Raw genomic sequence first — 18,595 nt, forward strand, 5'->3', positions numbered from 1 at the left:
GTTCCAGATTCTGATTTTTTTTTTTTATACACTGACTCTTCCTCTTAGTTTTGTGACATCTGTAATTTGGTGAGCATGTTTTCATTTTGTACATAGTACAAATAAAAAATAGGTTACAAACATTTTTGCAAGGTGCCTGAACTACAGTGACCAAGGGGAGAGTGGTATGAGCTGAAGCTGTAAAAGTAGGCAAAGGCTAGGCCCTGCAGGAGTTGTAGGACTTTAGCCTCAGAGCAATGGGAAGCCATTCAAGCCACAAGATGGATACTTTGCTAGATGAGTTGAGAATTGTTAAACCTATTTAGCTTTTTTTCCATATTTTGTGTCCTACAAAATAGTTCTTCAAATATCCAAAGAATTTAGAAAAGGGTGCAGAGTCAGCCCATGTTGCTCCAGAGAACAAGGATCAATGAGCAAGAGGCTTATTTGAGCTCTTTTTTTTCTTTAATTTTCATAATAATCAGCAGTTGTCTAAAAACAGGACAGGTGAAGCAGCTCCCTGACCCAAGCAGTATTCCTGCAAAGATGCAATGCACACATGGGACCTGCAGAATACTCTAGCACTGGGTGGTGGACAAGATGACTTCTCAATCTGCAACCCATTCGATCACTAAGATTCTATAAAGACCAAGAGAACTCCTTTCACTTTTCTGAAACTGTACATGAGCCACTTTCTTACTCATTAACCAAAAATGTTCTGCCCAGCTGCTAGATTTAACCATTAGGCAAGGATTCATGGCACTAGACAAAGAGTCCAAGTTTTTCACTTAAATAATTATCAGTTGTCCTATTTTAAACATATTTGTATACTACTAGTGTGTCAAAATATATAAATCCAGAAACCCCAGCATGGCTCCCTCCTGAACACCGTGTTTGGAAACAAAGAGGAGAGCTGCCCCAATGGCTTCATGCCCAGCTGAGCACCCAAGTGGTGAAGCAAACCTGGCAAAAATGGGCCCACACACAGCTCCACCTCTCTATCCACCACCTCTCTGGCACCTAGGGAAGTGGAACCCTAACACATAGAGTGCCAAAAGCATTTCCCAAACCTCTTCATGAAACTGTGGACTAGCCAAACTGGGGAAATTTTTGAAAGAAAAGTTTTAGGACAGAAATAAAAGGAATGAGGTGTGTCTAGGGACTCAGGAGGTCTGGACCTGCCCCCATTGTCCCTTCCTTGGTTAGGCATACACCCAGCTGATAAGGTCTAATCAAAAATATACATCAGAAAGGGGCCATCCCGAAAACAGTATGGCGGTTCCTCAAAAGATTCAAAATAGAGTTACTGCATAATCCAGTAATACCACTTCAAGTTATATACCCAAAGAATTGAAAGCAGAGGCTCAAACAGATAATTGTACACTCATGTTCAAAGCAACATTATTCACCATAGCCAAAAGGTAGAAGTAACCCAAGTGTCCGTGACAGATGAATGCATGAACAAAATGTAGTATATACATGCAATGGAATATTATTCAGCCTTAGAAACGAAGGAAATTCTGTCATACGCTACAACATGGATGAACCTTGAGGACTTAATGCTAAACGAAGTAAGTCAGTCACAAAAAGGCAAATACTGTATGATTCCTCTTAAATGAGGTTCCCAGAGTAGTCAAAATCACAGACAGAAAGTAAAATGGTGGTTGCCAGGGCCTGGGGGGAGAAGGCAACAGGGAGTTAGTGTTTAATGGGTATAGAGTTTCTGTTTAGGAGGATGCGAAAGCTCAGGAGACAGATGATGGTGTTGACCTGAAATAGACTGCCAGATAGTTTCCCAGCAGAGATGGGTTTATTCAGGGTCAGCAGAGAATTGCAATTTGGGATCTGCAACCATGACGAGCCACACTGAAGTCGAGGGAAGGAAAAGGCTTTTACAGAGGGGGAAACGGAAGTTGGGAGAGCTGTAATAAACAAAGAGTCCCTGGCTTTTCATTGGCGAGTCCTTGCCAGGAAGCAGGAGTCTTTCTTCTTATGACTGGGCTCCCTGTGGTCGCAGAATATGAGAACTCCCCCTTCTGATCTCCCTACTCTATTTGAGGTACATGTTTGATTTTTTACAGTGGTGATGATTGTACAGCATTGTAAATGAACATAATGACACTGAACTGTACACTTAAAAATGGCTTAAATGGTAAACTTTGTTTTGTATATCTTAGCACACTGAAAAACATAAAAGGAGACACGCTGCAGTACTAAAAACTAAGATCCTTTAGCTTCAGAGACCCATAACAAGTGGAGATGTACACTCATGTGGAGTTGCCAAATTCATCATTTTGGTTTTATCTTATTTTTATGTGAACCTTAGCATCTAAGGGGGCTGGGGAGGCGTTGTCTATGGGGCCCGGGGGCTCCCCCATCGCCCATCCCCGCTGCCTTCAGCGTAAGTGACAGCACAACGGCCCAGAAACCGCATCCTTAAAAGGGGGGCTTCTCCCACTTAACCAGCCGCCCTCAGTGCCAACTGCCCGTTCAACTGTACGTTCTTCCAATCAAAGGGCCCCCTGGGTGATTTGACTGGCAGAGCCAACCACAACGCGTCTATTTCCTTTTGTCCCGCCCTCCCCTGCTTCCGACTGGCGGGTTTCAAAACAACGGGAGCCAATGAGAGTGGGCGCACGCCCGACGCGCCGGCCTTGACTGCAGGCGCGGCCTTTTGAAGAACTGTGGCTGGGGAGTCATGGTGCAGCCGGGGCCCTCCGCCGCCGCGGGTGAGTATGACTTCGAGCCGCTGTGTCTTACGGGCGGGGACGAAGGGAGGCCCCCGAGTGAGTCCTTTAGGCGGAAGTGGCTGGTCCGCTCGCCTGCCTGCCTCTGCCCCTCCGTCGGCGTTTCCGGTCTAGGGGACGCTGACCCGAGCCCAGGCCCTAGGCCCCGGTGAGAAGTCGGGGCCGGGGGTCGGGGAGGGTGTGCGCGGGGCCATGTGCCTCCCAGGCATCTTCCCAGTGACTCCCGCAGCAGCTCTGCAAGAAGCTGTCATTGTCACCTCGTTTGGGTAAAGAACCTGAGGCCCCTTGCCCGGGGTGGCACAGTCAGTAGGAAGCTAGGCGCTCCTGCGGCCCATATTTGGCTCCAGGCGGAGCCCGGGTGTGGCCCTCGGGCAGCGCCGGCCGCCCGAGTAGTGACAGCTGTCAAGGAGGGTCTCACCCCGACGCGGAGCTCATCTCCTCGCAAGCCCGCGCGCCCTGGTGGAAGCTGATGGGTTAAACGTGCGCGGAGGCTGAAGGGCTCCCCGACCTCTTAGATGTGCCTGGAGCCCTTTGCTGACTTTCAGCATACTCCTGCTCAGGTGCCTGCCACCTGCTCCAAAATGCGTATAGTGTTTTGTTGGTTTCGGTAATAATGCATGTTGACTGTTTAGGCACTTTACACAACAGCCTTTCAAGATGGGCATTTCTGCCGCATTTTAAAGGCTCAGCAGCAGCAAGGTTTGGTAACTTGCTAGAAGTCACAGAGCTGGGATTCCAGCCCCGTCTCTCAGTCTCCAACAGTCCTCTTGACACAGCTGTCTCCTAGGGATGCATCAGAGCCAGATATCAAAATACAGGGCATAAATACACTACCACGTGGAAAATAGATAGCTCCTGCTCTGTGATGGCCTAGTTGGGTGGGATGGGGGGGGGGCTGCCCAAGAGGGAGGGGATGTGTGTATGCGAATGGCTGATTCACTTGGCTCTGCGGCAGAAGCTAACACAACATTGTAAGGCAATTATACTCCAAAAACGAAAAACAAAAAAACCCCAAAAAACACAGGGCAACTCAGTTTAAATGAGGTTGAGTTGTTTTGCACCCCTATAGCTTTTTTTTTTTTTTTTTAAACCATTACTGAATTTTAGCCTTTTCCAACCACCCAGTCCCCTCACTGAGTCTTTGCCTCTGGACTCCCATAGTTCTTTCTTTGACCCTATTTTATGGCATTTAGATTTTGCCTTATATTGTAATTATTATTGTGTTTATTTTATCTTCACTACTAGATTGAAACTTCTTGAAGATGGAAATACTGACTTTTCATTCCCTCACAGATGCCTTGCTTAGAAAGTCACCATATGGATACATGTTTGCCATGAACCCCCTAACCTGGCCTATTTTGTCCTTAGTACCAAAGGAAACCGTGTAAAGGTTTGGGGTCAAAAGTCATCATCCCTGTTAGAAGGGATTAATAAAACAAGGCCCAGGCTTGCCAGCTTAGATGGGCCAGTAACAGAATCTCTTCAAGCAAAGCTTGATGTGTTGGAGCTGAGAACAGTGGCTGCAAGCAAGGGCTTTGGGTTTGGATAAACCTGGTTTCAAATCCTGGCTTAGCCACATGTTATCTGGGTAACTTTGGGCATATCATTTATCCTCTTTAAATTTCGGACTGTAAAATACTTCATAGGATTGTAGTGCAGATGAAAGGAAGTGTGTGTGACGAGCTTTGTACGTGGCATATAAATGATATTGTTGATGTTAGTGTTAACCTGGAGACCCATTTGTAGGGCTAGGGACTTTATAGCTTTATGGTCCAAAGCCAGAATCATTACAGAGAGGTGTCATCTTTTAGAATATAAATGAACTGGTTAGAATCTCACGCGTTTGTTTGCTCGCCTGTTTTGCAGAAGAGCGGCAGAGAAAGCTCCAGGAGTACCTAGCAGCCAAGGGAAAACTGAAGTGCCAAAACACCAAGTGAGTTTGTCTCCCGCGGTTATGCACGTTTGCCCTGGTTGCTAATAGCAACTTAAAGCCTTTTCAAAACATAGCCCTTTTGTTTGCAGTCTACTCAGACTTGCCTTGGGATCCTATGATTATTCAAAAAGGGCATTTCCAGGCAAGCCATGACAAAGATGTTGGCAAAGATTTAAGCATTACTACTGTGACAGTCTCCAGAGGCGGGAGAGGAGGGTCTACAATATCACCTGCAGTGCTGCAAGCTTTTCCTGTCCCTGCTGCGTTTCCTGGGAGAGCGATTCTTGTGAAGGCAATGTTTGGCCGAGGAGTTGAGTGACCCTGGTTCTGGTGCCTCTCTCTAAAGCAGGAGAGCCGGTTCAGTCCATCCTCCATAAGCTGCACACCCACATCCTCCAGCCTGACAGTGCTCTTTGGTCTCCCTCTTAGCACTTACTCTTGAGGTAAACGGAATAGGACTGCTTCACTTTGATCTTTTGTCAACATCTTGTCATCTAAATGGTGTTATCTCACTTGCCTTAGCATTGATATGTTTTTCTACCCAACATGTTGCTAAATTTTTATTTGAAAACCAATTTTTACAAAGTTAGCTTTCACCCTTTGTTTTAGTTTCTTTTTACTTTGGGTTTTTACTCGACTCTATTTCCTTGATTAAATAAACCTAATTCATGTAGTCAACATATATTTATTTAATACCTGTAATGTATCAGTCACTCTTGCTTCTGAAGGTATGCGCCCCCTGCCTTCCCAGGACTTACATACATCCAAGATGGGAGAAACAAGCGTCAAGTCGTGATCAAAGTCCCTGTTAGTCTTGTCAGTTTATGATCTGTGAAGACTGAGTCTAAATTCTCTGTTTTTCTCTTTTTTTTGCATTTTATCTCTCACTAGCTAGATTTCATATGTGCCTCAGTATTTTTTATTTATATCACTTTCCCCACCTGAAAATTCACTATGTGAAGATACTTAAAAAACAAGCAAGTGTTTTTCTTACTTGTAGTTGATTTAATATAAATGAATTTATTTACAAAACAGAAACAGATTCACAGTCATAGAAAACAAGCTTTTTAAAGAAGCATTTAATTATCTTATTTGGCATTGAATCTCTAGTGCCTGACACATTGCAGTGTTCCCGGAATGATGTTCCACTGAGTAAGACTATGCAGATATGAAGAAAACACATATTTTATTAATACTGTTAGAATGTTATGTTTATGCATAGGACATCTATGAAAGGATCACAGAAAAAAACGGGCAACAGTGGTTGTGGTCGCTGAGGAGTAGAATAATAGGACTGAGGAAGGGATGATAAGGAGACTTTCTATCAATCATAATTTTTGAATTTTTTTTTTACCATATATGGAAATTCTAATGCTTTAAAATTCTAACCGTAAAAATTTTTAATCACTGTACTGTTAAGCACTGTACTTCCCAAGCCTTGCTGATTCTTCTGTACCAAGAATTAATCTTCTTTCATCTTTTATAGGCCTTATCTAAAAGCCAAGAATAATTGCCCGAATCCACCACCTTCTAAATCTGTAAGTAGAAATTAGTCTTTTAAAAAATACCCGTTTTGGATGGTTAGCAATAAAAATAACAAACATGTTAACAACCTAAAGAACATGTTCTTCAAAGGTATTTACATAAATATAAGAACAGTTTGGTTTAGTAAGCAATAGTATCATTTTTTGAAAAGTACAACATACTATAGTTCAGTTTATTAGCCAAAAAAAATCTTTAAGTGCACTTTTGTCCTCTTAACGTTTATTGAATACTTACTATGTGTCTGGAACTTTTCTGACTTGCATTAACTCCTTGAGTCCTTACAACCTTATGAGGTAGGACTATTAGTAGCCCATTTTACAGATGAGGGAACTGAGTCACAGAAGGGTTAAGTTCCCAAGGTCACATAGTTATTAATCTCTTAATAGGTTGATAGGCTGAGAGCCCATGGTCTTAACTACTTTGGTATGCTGCCATGAAGTTAAATAGCTCAGTAGTCATTAAAAGAGAACATCTGTGTTGGATCTTCCAAGGTACTTAACAAACCTGTGCTTCCCAATCAGTTCGGTTCAGCTAGACTGTGGATGGAATGATAAAAAGATCCTAACATACTTAAGGTTTTAAAATGGGAGAAATTATCCTCCTGAAAATGGCACAAATTGTTCATCTGCAATAAAATAATCAATAAAAATCCCAACTTTAATTTTTAAAACCATAGTTTTATCTAAGTTCAAGTGTAATTGAAATAATGTTGCCCAAAGTGTGACACTGGTGCCAATTTTCATAAGTTTTAATGATTCGTTCATTAAATGTACACAGACACACACATATACATATATACCTATATGCATAGGCATGTATATATCATATATAGATTATATATGTTATGTGTACACGTGACATCATTAGACAGGATAGAAAATGCATAGAAAGCAAAAGTGGTGCATGATGATGTGAACAGTTGAGAATTACTGGGCTAGACTTTTTTTTAATATTTATTTTTTATTTATTTATTTTTGGCTGTGTTGGGCCTTCATTGCTGCGCAGGCTTTCTCTAGTTGCGGAGAATGGGGGTTACTCTTCGTTGTAGTGCATGGACTTCTCATTGAGGTAGCTTCTCTTGTTGCAGAGCACGGGCTCTAGGCACGCAGGCTTCAGTAGTTGTGTCATGTGGGCTCAGTAGTTGTAGCTCATGGGCTCTAGAGCACAGGCTCAGTAGTTGTGGCGCACGGACTTAGTTGCTCTGCGGCATGTGGGATCTTCCCGGACCAGGGAATGAACCCGTGTCCCGTGCATTGGCAGGTGAATTCTTCACCACTGCGCCACCAGGGAAGCCCCTGGGTTAGACTTCTGCTTTAGGAAGATTTAACTGGTATAGCGTGCAAGGCTTAAAAACTCTGTTGGAAGGGGCCCTCATTAAGAGCTCCCAGAAGGTTCGCTCAAAGCTGACAATACTGATTTCAGTAAATCATCTCTTAAATGAGGTGATACCTACCCTTTACGGTAGATATCACAGTAGTGAAGGTAAAAATGAAGTGGGGAAGGCAATTATGGAACTTGGGAGAAACTCAACGTACTAGGCAAATAACTCATCATTACAATTGTATAAGGCTTCACAATTTATAAAACATTTTTTACATATAACCATAAGAGTTAACATTTGAGTACTTATTATTATGCAGATACTGGATGAGACACCTTACATACAATATCTCAATTAATATTCAAAACAACGCTATAAGCAGGGTGGTCATATGATTTAATGTCCAGAGACCTTTGAGAGTAAAAGGAAGTGCTATTAATATGTTGGGCCAACAGGCATAAATCAAAACTATCTTGCAAAAGCCAGGACTTTATAGCACCTTCCCTAGATTATAGATATTACTATTCCCATTTTACACATGAGAGGACTGAGGCTCAAGGAGATTGGCCACATTTATACAGCCAATAAGGACCTGAGCAAAGCTTTTCTGGCATACTCTTAGTGTACTGTTACCATGCCTCACTTTTTGAAATTAACAGCCTCACCATAACTGTTTCAGGTTTCGTTCTGGCACACAAAGGAACACACAAAAGAAGTTTTTCATTTTCTGTTCCTATCAGGAGATTTAACATATTTGAAAAGACTCCTTGGAGCCATCCTCTTGGATTTATTGAGAAAATAATGTATAATAGTTAAGAAACTGCCTTGGTCCAAATCCTGACTCCTTCGTTTTCTAGCTCAGGGACCTTGGGCAAATTATTTAACTTCATCTGTGAGATGGGAATAATAGGAGGTTTCTCATAGAGTTGTTTGAAAGGATTGAGTTAATGCAGATTGAAGTACATTTAGAAGTGTCTGCATATTGGGATATATGTTCCTCTGGAGGTGCATAAAGCATCTCCAGCAGGTACACATTTTACCAGAACCAATTTCCACATCTTCAGCTTCCGTATGTGCTTTTGCCCGAAATTGATTTGTCGTCGAATGTGCTTCAGTTTCTCCTTTCCCACCTCCCTTGACACTCCCTTGTCATCCTTCTTCCACTTTTCAGTTCTTTCTCTGCTTGTTTTGCCCAGGGATGGAAATACGTACCTCCAAAGTACAAAATCAAGGGACAATTTGAAATAATGGTGGTGATGTTCAGAAAGCCTTTTGCAGTTCAAGCAGCTTCCAGTTCTTTGCATTCAACATTGTCATGTGGAAGAACATTAAAAATAATTTTTTGCTGAGAGATCACTGCATGACTTTTAGCATATGCCTCTGGATGAGTTCAAAGAATTGACTGTAATTGCTGTAACAAAACATCTTCTATTCCCATCTACTTGATAATGTGCACAAATTTTCTGTGTTTTTATTTAAAAAGCCAAAGGAATAAAACTGATGAAGACCTCTGTCTCATTCTAGCAATAAATAATATAATGTCTTCCAGTGAATACATGAACTAATTGTGGGGGGAAACCTCCAGCCAACTCACTAAGAGATATTTCCATTTCTTTATGAAAAAGTATTTTACTCTTTATACTTAATAATTATTGATCAAAATTGGTAACATTTATCTTCTTTTGCTGAATTACTTATAGTTATGGTAAATACAGATTAAGGTAAACTTATAGACATATATTTGTTGAGAAGTATGATAGGGTAATGGATTATAAACTTCCAAGCACAAATATCTAGTATAAAAATTTTGTGGTGAACTGGAATGAGAACAGACCAGGAGAAAAAAGAAAGGTATTATCTTTTCAGTTGTTAAAGAAGAGTGTGTTTCTATAGTTTTTAAATGGATTATAGTGGGTATCAAATTTCATTTCATCTTGAAATGTCAGTATTGACAGTGTGCCTGAAATTACATATTTGCAGCTATTTAAACTAATGATGAAAAATGTTAGCTATTAACTTTTAAAAGTATAGGAAGGCACAGAGTTTGTCAAAATTATTTTGGGAGTATATGAACAAAAATGCTTGAAAACCACCAATCAGATGAGCTTTACAATCCCTCCCAGCCCTATTACAGCCCTCATGTCTTCGTATCATAATTTTCTGTTAGCACTCCTCAGGGGCATGTGTCATCTTGTCATCTTTGTATCCCCTTGCAGTCTAGCACAGTGCCTAGTACAGATGCAGTAAATCTCTCCTGATTTAAACCCTAGTCATATCCTTTGTGAATTTTCTCCCTTCTCTGGCCTCATATGTACAGAATGAAGTGACCAAATTCAGTTTGTGTCACTTGTTCCTTCTTGTACATTCTGTCTTTTTTTTTTTTAATCAGATCTATCTGATGTGAGTTGTCTGAGGCCAGGAGTCAGAGACTGAAGTTCTATCCCCAACCCTGCCTCTTAACACCCTGCCTGACCTTGGGCAGCTCACGTTCCCTCTCAGATGAAGGGGCTCAATTTAATGATCTCCAAAATCCCTTCCAGCTCGAATGGTGTGTATTTGCCTATTGATTGCAGGCTATTCTGCTAGCCTAATGACTCTTCTAAGCCTAGTTTTTCTCTCAATGAAGTACTTGAAACTAACTGCATGACCAGTTCTACCACTTACAGTAAGTTAGCAAGGCCAGGCTGATCTAAAATAAAGATATAAAAACTGTACAAGAGAGAAAATATTTGCAAATCTTATATATGATAAAGATCTAGGACCCAGGATAAATAAAGCACTCTTACAACTCAACAATAAAAAGACAGCCCAATTTCTAAATGAACAAAGGATCTGAATAGAAATTTCTCCAAAGAAAGTATACAAATGGGAAATAAGGACATGAAAAGATGCTCAACATTAGGGAAATGCAAATAAAAATCACAGTGAGATACCACTTCACACCCACTAGGATGGTTATAATCAAAAAGACATAATATGTGTTGGGGAGGATGTGGAGAAATTAGAACCCCTATGCATTACTGGTGGGAATGTAAAATGGTGCAGTACCTTTGGAAAATAGTTTGACAGTTCCTCAGAAGTTAATCATAGAGCTACCATATGACCCAGCAATTCCACTCCTAGATATATACCCAAGAGAGTTGAAAACAGAGATACACACACACAAACACACAAAACTTATAGCAAATATTCATAGCAACATTATTCATAATAGCCAGAAGGTGGAAATGACCCAGATGTCCATCAATTGAATAGATAACCAAAATGTGATATAGCCATAAAATGGAATATTTATTCAGCCATAAAAAGAAGTGACGTGCCTGTGTGGGGGCAAGGAATATATGGGAAGTCTCTGTACTTCCACTCAATTTTGCTTTGAACTAAAACTGCTCTAAAAATGAAGTGGGTTTTTTTGTTTTTTTGGGGTTTTTTTGTTTGTTTTTTTCAGGTACGCAGGCCTCTCACTGTTGTGGCCTCTCCCGTTGCAGAGCACAGGCTCCGGACACGCAGGCTCAGCGGCCATGGCTCACGGGCCCAGCCGCTCCACAGCACGTGGGATCCTCCCAGACCGGGGCACAAACCCATGTCCCCTGCATCGGCAGGCGGACTCTCAACCACTGCGCCACCAGGGAAGCCCTAAAGTTTATTATTTAAAAAATAGAGTAATGAAGTGCTGATACATGCCACAACACGGGTGAATCTCAAAATCATTATGCTAAGTGGAAGAAGCCAGATTCGAAAGGCCACATATTATATGATTCCATTTATATGAAATGTCCAGAATAGGCAAATTTATAGAGACAGAAAATAGATTACTGGTTGTCCAGATCCCTGGGGAGGAGGAAATGGGGAGTGACTTCTAACAAATGTGGGATTTCTTTCTGCAGTGATGAAAATGTTCTGGAATTAGTGGCGATGGTTGTACAGTCTTCTGAATATACTAAAACCCACTGAATTGTATGCTTTAAAATGGTGAATGGCATACAAATTATATGTCGATTTTTTTTTAATATACAAAAAAGAACGAGTAAGGAATAGCACATAATTGGAAAGTTTATACCAACATCCCTGCCTCTTCAGTAAGCAGTAATGAGCAATAATGGGGGGAGCCGGGGTTGATGTAAATGTTGGGGCTCAAGGAGTAACCCAGCTGTGGCCGCGTGAGCACACTGTCTGTCTCTCTGCCTCCCGCCCCCTGCGCTCCCCTAGAGTACCCATGAGCAACAGTGCACATGCCCAGGCCATCCTAGGGTGGCCATCTCTTCGCCCTTAAGGACAAGTGGTTCTAGTTACCGACGTCCTTTACACGTTCACAAAGCTTACATAGTAATTATTCATCATATTATCAAACCAAAAATAGAGGACAGTAACTCTAGCACTGCCATATCTTTCCCTGGATAGTCTACAAACCTCTGCCAAATTCTCCTTTCTGAGTAACTGCGTTCAATGCAGACGCTGCAGAATCCACAGTGGCCTGTCCCTGTTATTTACCATATTAATTCTAAACACCCCTCCCTAGTTTTCAAAGTTCTCTGCAACCTAGTCCTACCTTTCTTATCCAAAATTAAATCACATGACTGAAATATTTACTTGTTAATAATGTACAATCTAACCTTAAAACCCTTTCCTGACTTCACAAATATGACTGACTTTCTGCTGAGATGTTAGGTACTTATTCAGAACTGTTCCAGAGTATCTCAGGACTCCCAGCATATCCATACCACTGATCTCCAGGATGAGACAAAGTTTCTTGAGTGACACTCTGACCTTTACAAAGGCAGTGTTGTTTTAAGAAAATTAGTGTAGCAATACAAAGTACTAGGAGGAACTTGGGAGGTACCCTAACATAAGTCTATTATGTATGTATCTTTCCAGAGTCCCTAGAATGACACTTCACTTGGATATAATGGGCATTCAGCAAGTACTTGTTTGATGGAGCCAAATTTATTTTTTTAAACAGCAATTTTTATGTGTTCACTGCATCTCTGCTGAATTCTATCAAGCTAAAAGATTCTAATGTATTTCTAATAGGAGCTCCAGTTATAAAAATCATCTATTAGTGAGTCTTTTATTTTCTCAGGATTCAATTCTCTTAAATGAAATTATAAACAAAATAACTAGTTTTTTTATTTTAAAAACAGTGGACTGGGCTTCCCTGGTGGCGCAGTGGTTTGGAGTCCGCCTGCTGATGCAGGGGACACAGGTTCGTGCTCCGGTCCGGGAAGATCCCACATGCCGCGGAGCGGCTGGGCCCGTGAGCCATGCCGCTGAGCCTGCGCGTCCGGAGCCTGTGCTCCGCAACAGGAGAGGCCACAACAGTGAGAGGCCCGTGTACCGCAAAAAAAAAAAAAAAAACAGTGGACTGTTGTTATGAGTTTACTTTTTTTATATCTTTCTCTGTCTTTTTAGACTATTAGACCTAAAAAGGATGTTACCAACCATGTTGCTTTGCCTGTCAAAGCTACAAGACCCATCAGCATTAAACATCAGTCCAGACCTGCCAGTATCACAGGGTCCCAGAGGCCAAAGTTGGAGCCACCAAAACTTCTGGGCAAAAAAAGGCTCACTTCAGAATGTGTTTCTTCTAACCCAAACCGTAAGCCTTCCGGAAGTAGTCAACAACACCATGAATTTGGATCATCCACTACTGGAGAACTGTCAAGAAAAACCATGGGGTCACTTAATATACAGGAATTGAAAACTAAAAAGCAGCAGGTAACACAACAAGGAACTGCTAAATGTACAGACTCTGTGGACAATACCCATGTTGAAAATGAATCCTTGGGTAGCTGTCTAAAAGAGATGAACAAAGAGAACTTGCCCCAGATCTTACCAGACTCTGGGAGGAAGCCAAATCCTGAATTAGGCACCGTCAGTAAGCCAAAAACTAATCAAACCAAGAGCAGTGTGGCTCCTGCTAAAGAAGTCTTGGGCAAAAGGTCAGTGAACAGTGCTGTGCTGAAGGACAGAGCTAATAAACAATTCCTTGAAGAAACACAAGTCAGGATTCCACCAGAGAAGGCTCAGCAACTCTCTAGAGGAACAGATCTTGCAAGACCAGGGGGAAAACCCCCAAAAACAGTTTCCTCTCACTTTGTCCAGACACTTAACAGGACTCAGGCATCAAAGAAAACAGTGGTTAAGGACATAAAGAATATAAAGGTTAATAGGGGTAAGTATGAAAGACCAAATGAAACTAAGTTACAGTCATGCACTGTTACTGAACAGAAAGTAAAACATAGCAAACCCAGCACATACCCCAAAGTGCTTCAAAGAGGATGTAACAACAGACATCCAAACACAAAGCAAGATCATAAACCCACGCGAGCTTGTTGTAGACGTCGGACATCATATGTACTGCAAAAATCAAAAGCCATAAGCCAAAGGCCTAATTTGACAGTTGACAGCTTTAACTCAGTCATTCCAAGCACCCCTAGCATAAGAGCAAATGGAGCCAAAGGGAATAAATGCAACAACAGCTGTCAACAAAAAGCACGGACTTTGGACTCCAAGTTGAAAAGGGCTCTTCCCCAGAACTGTTTTCTAAACAAGACAGCTCCCAGAACTCAAGCTGGTGGCACAACCGTAAATGGAAGAGGACTCCCAAATGGGACCCAAACTAATCCAAGTAAGAAGACCACAGCAGAGGATCGAAGGTACTTTATTTTAATTCCAAAATTTTGCAAAGTAAGATGACTAGGCAAATTGACCATCAGGAGTGCTAAAGTCAGGAGATGGGTCATAAATAATGGCTCCTGAGTAATTTTTAGCTGTAACTCTGGAAAAAAGACAAAGCAAATATGAAGACTTGATAGAGCTGGGTGGTACATACATGTGTTCAAATTGTTCTCTGTAATTTTCTGTATGCTTGAAATAATTTATTTTTTAAAAAAGAAATTGAAACAGAATAGTTGGATAAGAAGTAGAGGTTGCAGAGGTAGACCATTCATGCAAGAAGTGCCCTGCAGGGACTGAACAGCAACAGAAGAGGCAGGGTAGGAGGAGCCAGAGTAGTGAACTTACACCGCTAGGAAGTGCGGACATGGTAGCCCCTTGTCAAGCCAACTAATGTGAAATCCAAAAAGTTATCAGAGAAGAAGGAGCAGGAAACTTCTATGAGTCTGAGCAGGCCAAGTTTTGGAAAGTACGCTAAGGCAGAGAGAAGTAATCAGTTCACATACAGAGTTCAGATGTTAGAAGTCAGGATCTCAGGCTGCTGGGAGTTAACATTAACATGTGTGATGCTTGAAACTGAACCAAAGGATTTCATACACTTTCTGAACAGGACCAGACATATTCTGATGATGTGGTGAACCTCCCAGGAGAAGCACCTCTGTACACTGGATTGGAGTAGAAAATAAGGAGATTCCTGGCAAGGGCAAAAGGAACATGTAAAATTAGATGGTAGCTAAAAGGTATAGCAGAGTGAAGTGAGGGCAGGATTTATTCTCTGAATACAGCCCTGAACACCACTGACAAGCTCTCTGCCCTCCTGAAGAGACAGAAAATAACTTAATTCAGGGTGATGCGATTGAGAGAGGGAGGCTGGGATGACTTTAGATAGATAGATAAAGGTCAGGGGAGGTACTTTGAACAGTGATATCTGGACTGGGAAAAAGAGGGCTTCCCTGGTGGTGCAGTGGTTGAGAGTCTGCCTGCCGATGCAGGGGACACGGGTTCATGCCCCGGACCGGGAAGATCCCACATGCCACGGAGCGGCTGGGCCTGTGAGCCATGGCCACTGAGCCTGCACGTCCGGAGCCTGTGCTCTGCAGTGGGAGAGGCCACAACAGTGAGAGGCCTGCGTACCATAAAAAAAAAAACGGACAGTGACAGGAAGAAGGATGAGTCTTCTGAGCAAAAAGAAAACTGAATGCAAAGGCCTTGAGCTGATGAATGAGGAGGTCAGGGTCCCTACCCTGGAGCTTTGCAGTGTAGACCAGATAACAGACGATGGATCCTAAGACAGATTACAGTTGGGCCAAGTTGATGACAAAAAGTAGGAGGAGTCTGTGGAGAAGGATAGATCACTCTCTCATTCCTCAAGTGTTCCTTTAGCACCTACACTGGGAGATACAGTGATCAGCACACAGTCATAGTCTACTATTAGGGAACATTTTTTCTGGTGTATATATGGAAAGTACTAGAATAATAAAGCCAGGTCCTAGGAATATGTTAGCTTTAGAAAAAGCAAGTTCCCTCTTCATTTATGATTAGAAGCAAGGCTAAGGAGATAAGAAGAATGCCAGGAACATAGGGGAAACACATGCCAGATGACTCAGCTTCTATCATGAAGCCGGTGAAGGTAAAGGGGAAGCAGTTAGGGCTGATATAAGCACTGTGTGGACTGTGCTGAGAAATCAAGGGAGAAACAAGAGAGTTAATAGTTACTGATTTTCTCGGGGGCTTCCCTGGTGGCGCAATGGTTAAGAATCCGCCTGCCAGTGCAGGGGACACGGGTTCAGGTCCTGGTCTGGGAAGATCCCACATGCCATGGAGCCGCTAAGCCCGTGCGCCACAACTACTGAGCCTGCACTCTAGAGCCCATGAGCCACAACTACTGAGCCCACGTGCCATGACTACTGAAGCCCGCACGCCTAGAGCCCCTGCTCTGCAACAAGAGAAGCCACGCAGTGAGAAGCATGCGCACCTCAACGAAGAGTATCCCCCGCTCGATGCAACTAGAGAAAGCCTGTGTGCAGCAGCGAAAACTCAATGCAGCCAAAAATAAATAAATAAATAATTTAAAAAAAAATTTTTTTTTGATAATTATTGATTTTCTGGAAAAAGCAAAGCTATAAGGACAGCAAAGCGATCAGTGACTGCTGGGAGCTGGCATGGGTGGCAAGGTTGACCACCGAGGAACACAGGCATTTTTGAGGGTGTTATATCTTGATTGTAGTCACAGTCACATGATTTCATGCATTTGTCAAAACTCACAGAACTGTGTACCAAAAAAGGTGAATTTTACTGTAATTAAACACGTGTTCTAAACACTATGCTAGGCACTGGGACATCCAAGGTTTCTGTCTTCATAGACCTTGGATTCTAGTGGAAAAGATAGAAAATCAACATGTTGATTAAGACAGCATAATTACAGAAAATTACCTCTTCAAGGAGTTATCATTTGAGCAGAGGACTGAAGACGGACAACACAAGACCCTGAGGGATGAATGAGCTTGGGTTAAATAACGGAAAAAATGCCAGAGCTCCTGGAAGGCAGTGAGTGAGGGGGACAGTGGTGTAACATGAGGTTGTAGGCAGGAACCAACCTGCTCTGCACCTCCGGCCACAGAGAACATTTTGAATTTTATTCCAAGAGCCATGGAAAGTACCTGGCCATGACTGGTTTACTTTATAAAGATCGCTAGCTGCTGTGCACAGGATGAATTTGAGAAGGGTTAGAGTGGAAGGAAGGAGATGAGTTAGGAGGCTGCTGTAGCATTTCAGGCAGAAGGTGACAGTGATCTGGACAAGAATGGTAGTGGTGGAGATAGAGTCAATACTGATTATATGATGATGTATTGGACGTGGGGAAAAGAAAGGACTACTCAAGACAACTCCTCGTTTTAGGCCCTAGCAACTGGGTAGATTGGGGCACTGTTTACCAATGTAGGGAAGGCTGTTTGGGAAAAGATTTGGAGATGAAAATAGAGAGCTTCGTTTTGAACAATATTAAATTTTAAATGCCTGCCAGACATCAAATAAAAGTTATCAGTTAGGCACTGGAGTTTACAAAGTTTGGGACCCTAGAGAGTGATCTGGGCTGAAATGTACGTTTGTGAGTCATAAACATGTAGTTGTAATTTAAAGAAACTGAAGAGCCTACATTCAGATGCTTGGGCCTACATGTCTTGGTGACTCCTTCAACAGTAGTCTATGGACTGCCTAGGAGCAGGAGTGGAGAGTAAACAGTGTGGGGAGAGTGAGGATTAGGACGTGGCACCATCAGAGACTAGCTACTTAAGAAAAGAGCCCTGAAATTATTGATCTCATTAGGGGAAGAGGGGGTCATGTGTGGTAGGAGAGGGCTAAGGAACTGGGCAAAGTGGGTCACTTTGAGTGGCCACGACCCTACTGAGGGCAGAATACAGGTTTGGTGAGTCTGGTTGAGTGGCAGATACAAAGCTCATGATAAGAGAAATGGAGTGCTGAGTTAATGATCTCAGAGATGGAGGGATGTCTTAGGACAGCAATTGTCAGGAGTAGCATACAGTTAAAAATTTTCAGAGAAAAATATTGAAAAATAAACAGGAAATTAAGGAGTTTGAAGATTGAGATGCTAACCACCTGTTGTAATCCAACTAATCCATCTGGCATCTGCCTTCTGAAGGGTGGGGGCAACCAGTGCTTCCAATACCGATTGGTAAATTATTTTTAAAACATTCTCCTGACTTTCTAGTTGAAGGTGTTCAGTGATAATCTATGCATGTCATACTTTAGAAGCTTAACCGTGTACCAAAAAAGACCCCTAAAACCATCCCCCTTTTTAATTGTATAACAGGAAACAGTTGGAAGAATGGCAGAAATCTAAGGGGAGGATCTATAAACGGCCTCCTATGGAACTTAAAACAAAAAGAAAAATAATAGAGGAAATGAATATTTCATTCTGGAAGAGCATGGAAAAAGAAGAGGAAGAAAAGAAAGCACAACTTGAACTATCCAGTAAAATTAACAACACTCTGACAGAATGTCTGCAGCTCATTGAAGGGGTGAGTGAGAACAGTAAGCTCCCAAAGCTTTGCTGAATCTTAGAGTTTTTTAAACATTTTTGTTAAATATAGTGTAGGGGAGATAACCTCTGTCTAAGCAGAAATTTAGCTCCTCCTTTTAATAGAGAGGAAGGATAGTAATAATAAAAAACCTGTACTTAAATAATGACTCTTGTATGCCAGGTACTGTTCTAAGCACTTTACTTATATTATTTCATACAATAACATAATGACTATTACGATATTCACTTTACAAATGAAGCTGAGGCACAGAGAAGTTGGGAAATTAACCCAAGTAGCCTGGCTCCAGAGGGATTCAAAAGGAACTCTGCCTTCTTCATGTATTGAGGTCCAAAGA

The 18,595-nt window shown here is 42.0% G+C and overlaps 1 protein-coding gene across 1 annotated transcript in view; it reads left to right on the forward strand.

Moving 5' to 3' along the window:
- Positions 1-2,664: 2,664 nt before the first annotated feature.
- Positions 2,665-18,595, forward strand: part of CKAP2L (cytoskeleton associated protein 2 like) — a 30,204-nt gene continuing 14,273 nt past the window's right edge. The window contains exons 1-5 of the mRNA XM_082851962.1: positions 2,665-2,708; positions 4,593-4,659; positions 6,146-6,197; positions 12,935-14,181; positions 18,030-18,237. Coding sequence (XP_082708088.1) covers positions 2,678-2,708; positions 4,593-4,659; positions 6,146-6,197; positions 12,935-14,181; positions 18,030-18,237 — 1,605 coding nt within the window. The 5' untranslated portion in view covers positions 2,665-2,677. The remainder of the gene's footprint in view (positions 2,709-4,592; positions 4,660-6,145; positions 6,198-12,934; positions 14,182-18,029; positions 18,238-18,595) is intronic.

This window comes from Leucopleurus acutus (genome assembly GCF_964270905.1).
Source record: "Leucopleurus acutus genome assembly, chromosome: 12".
Lineage (NCBI taxonomy): Eukaryota > Metazoa > Chordata > Mammalia > Artiodactyla > Delphinidae > Leucopleurus > Leucopleurus acutus.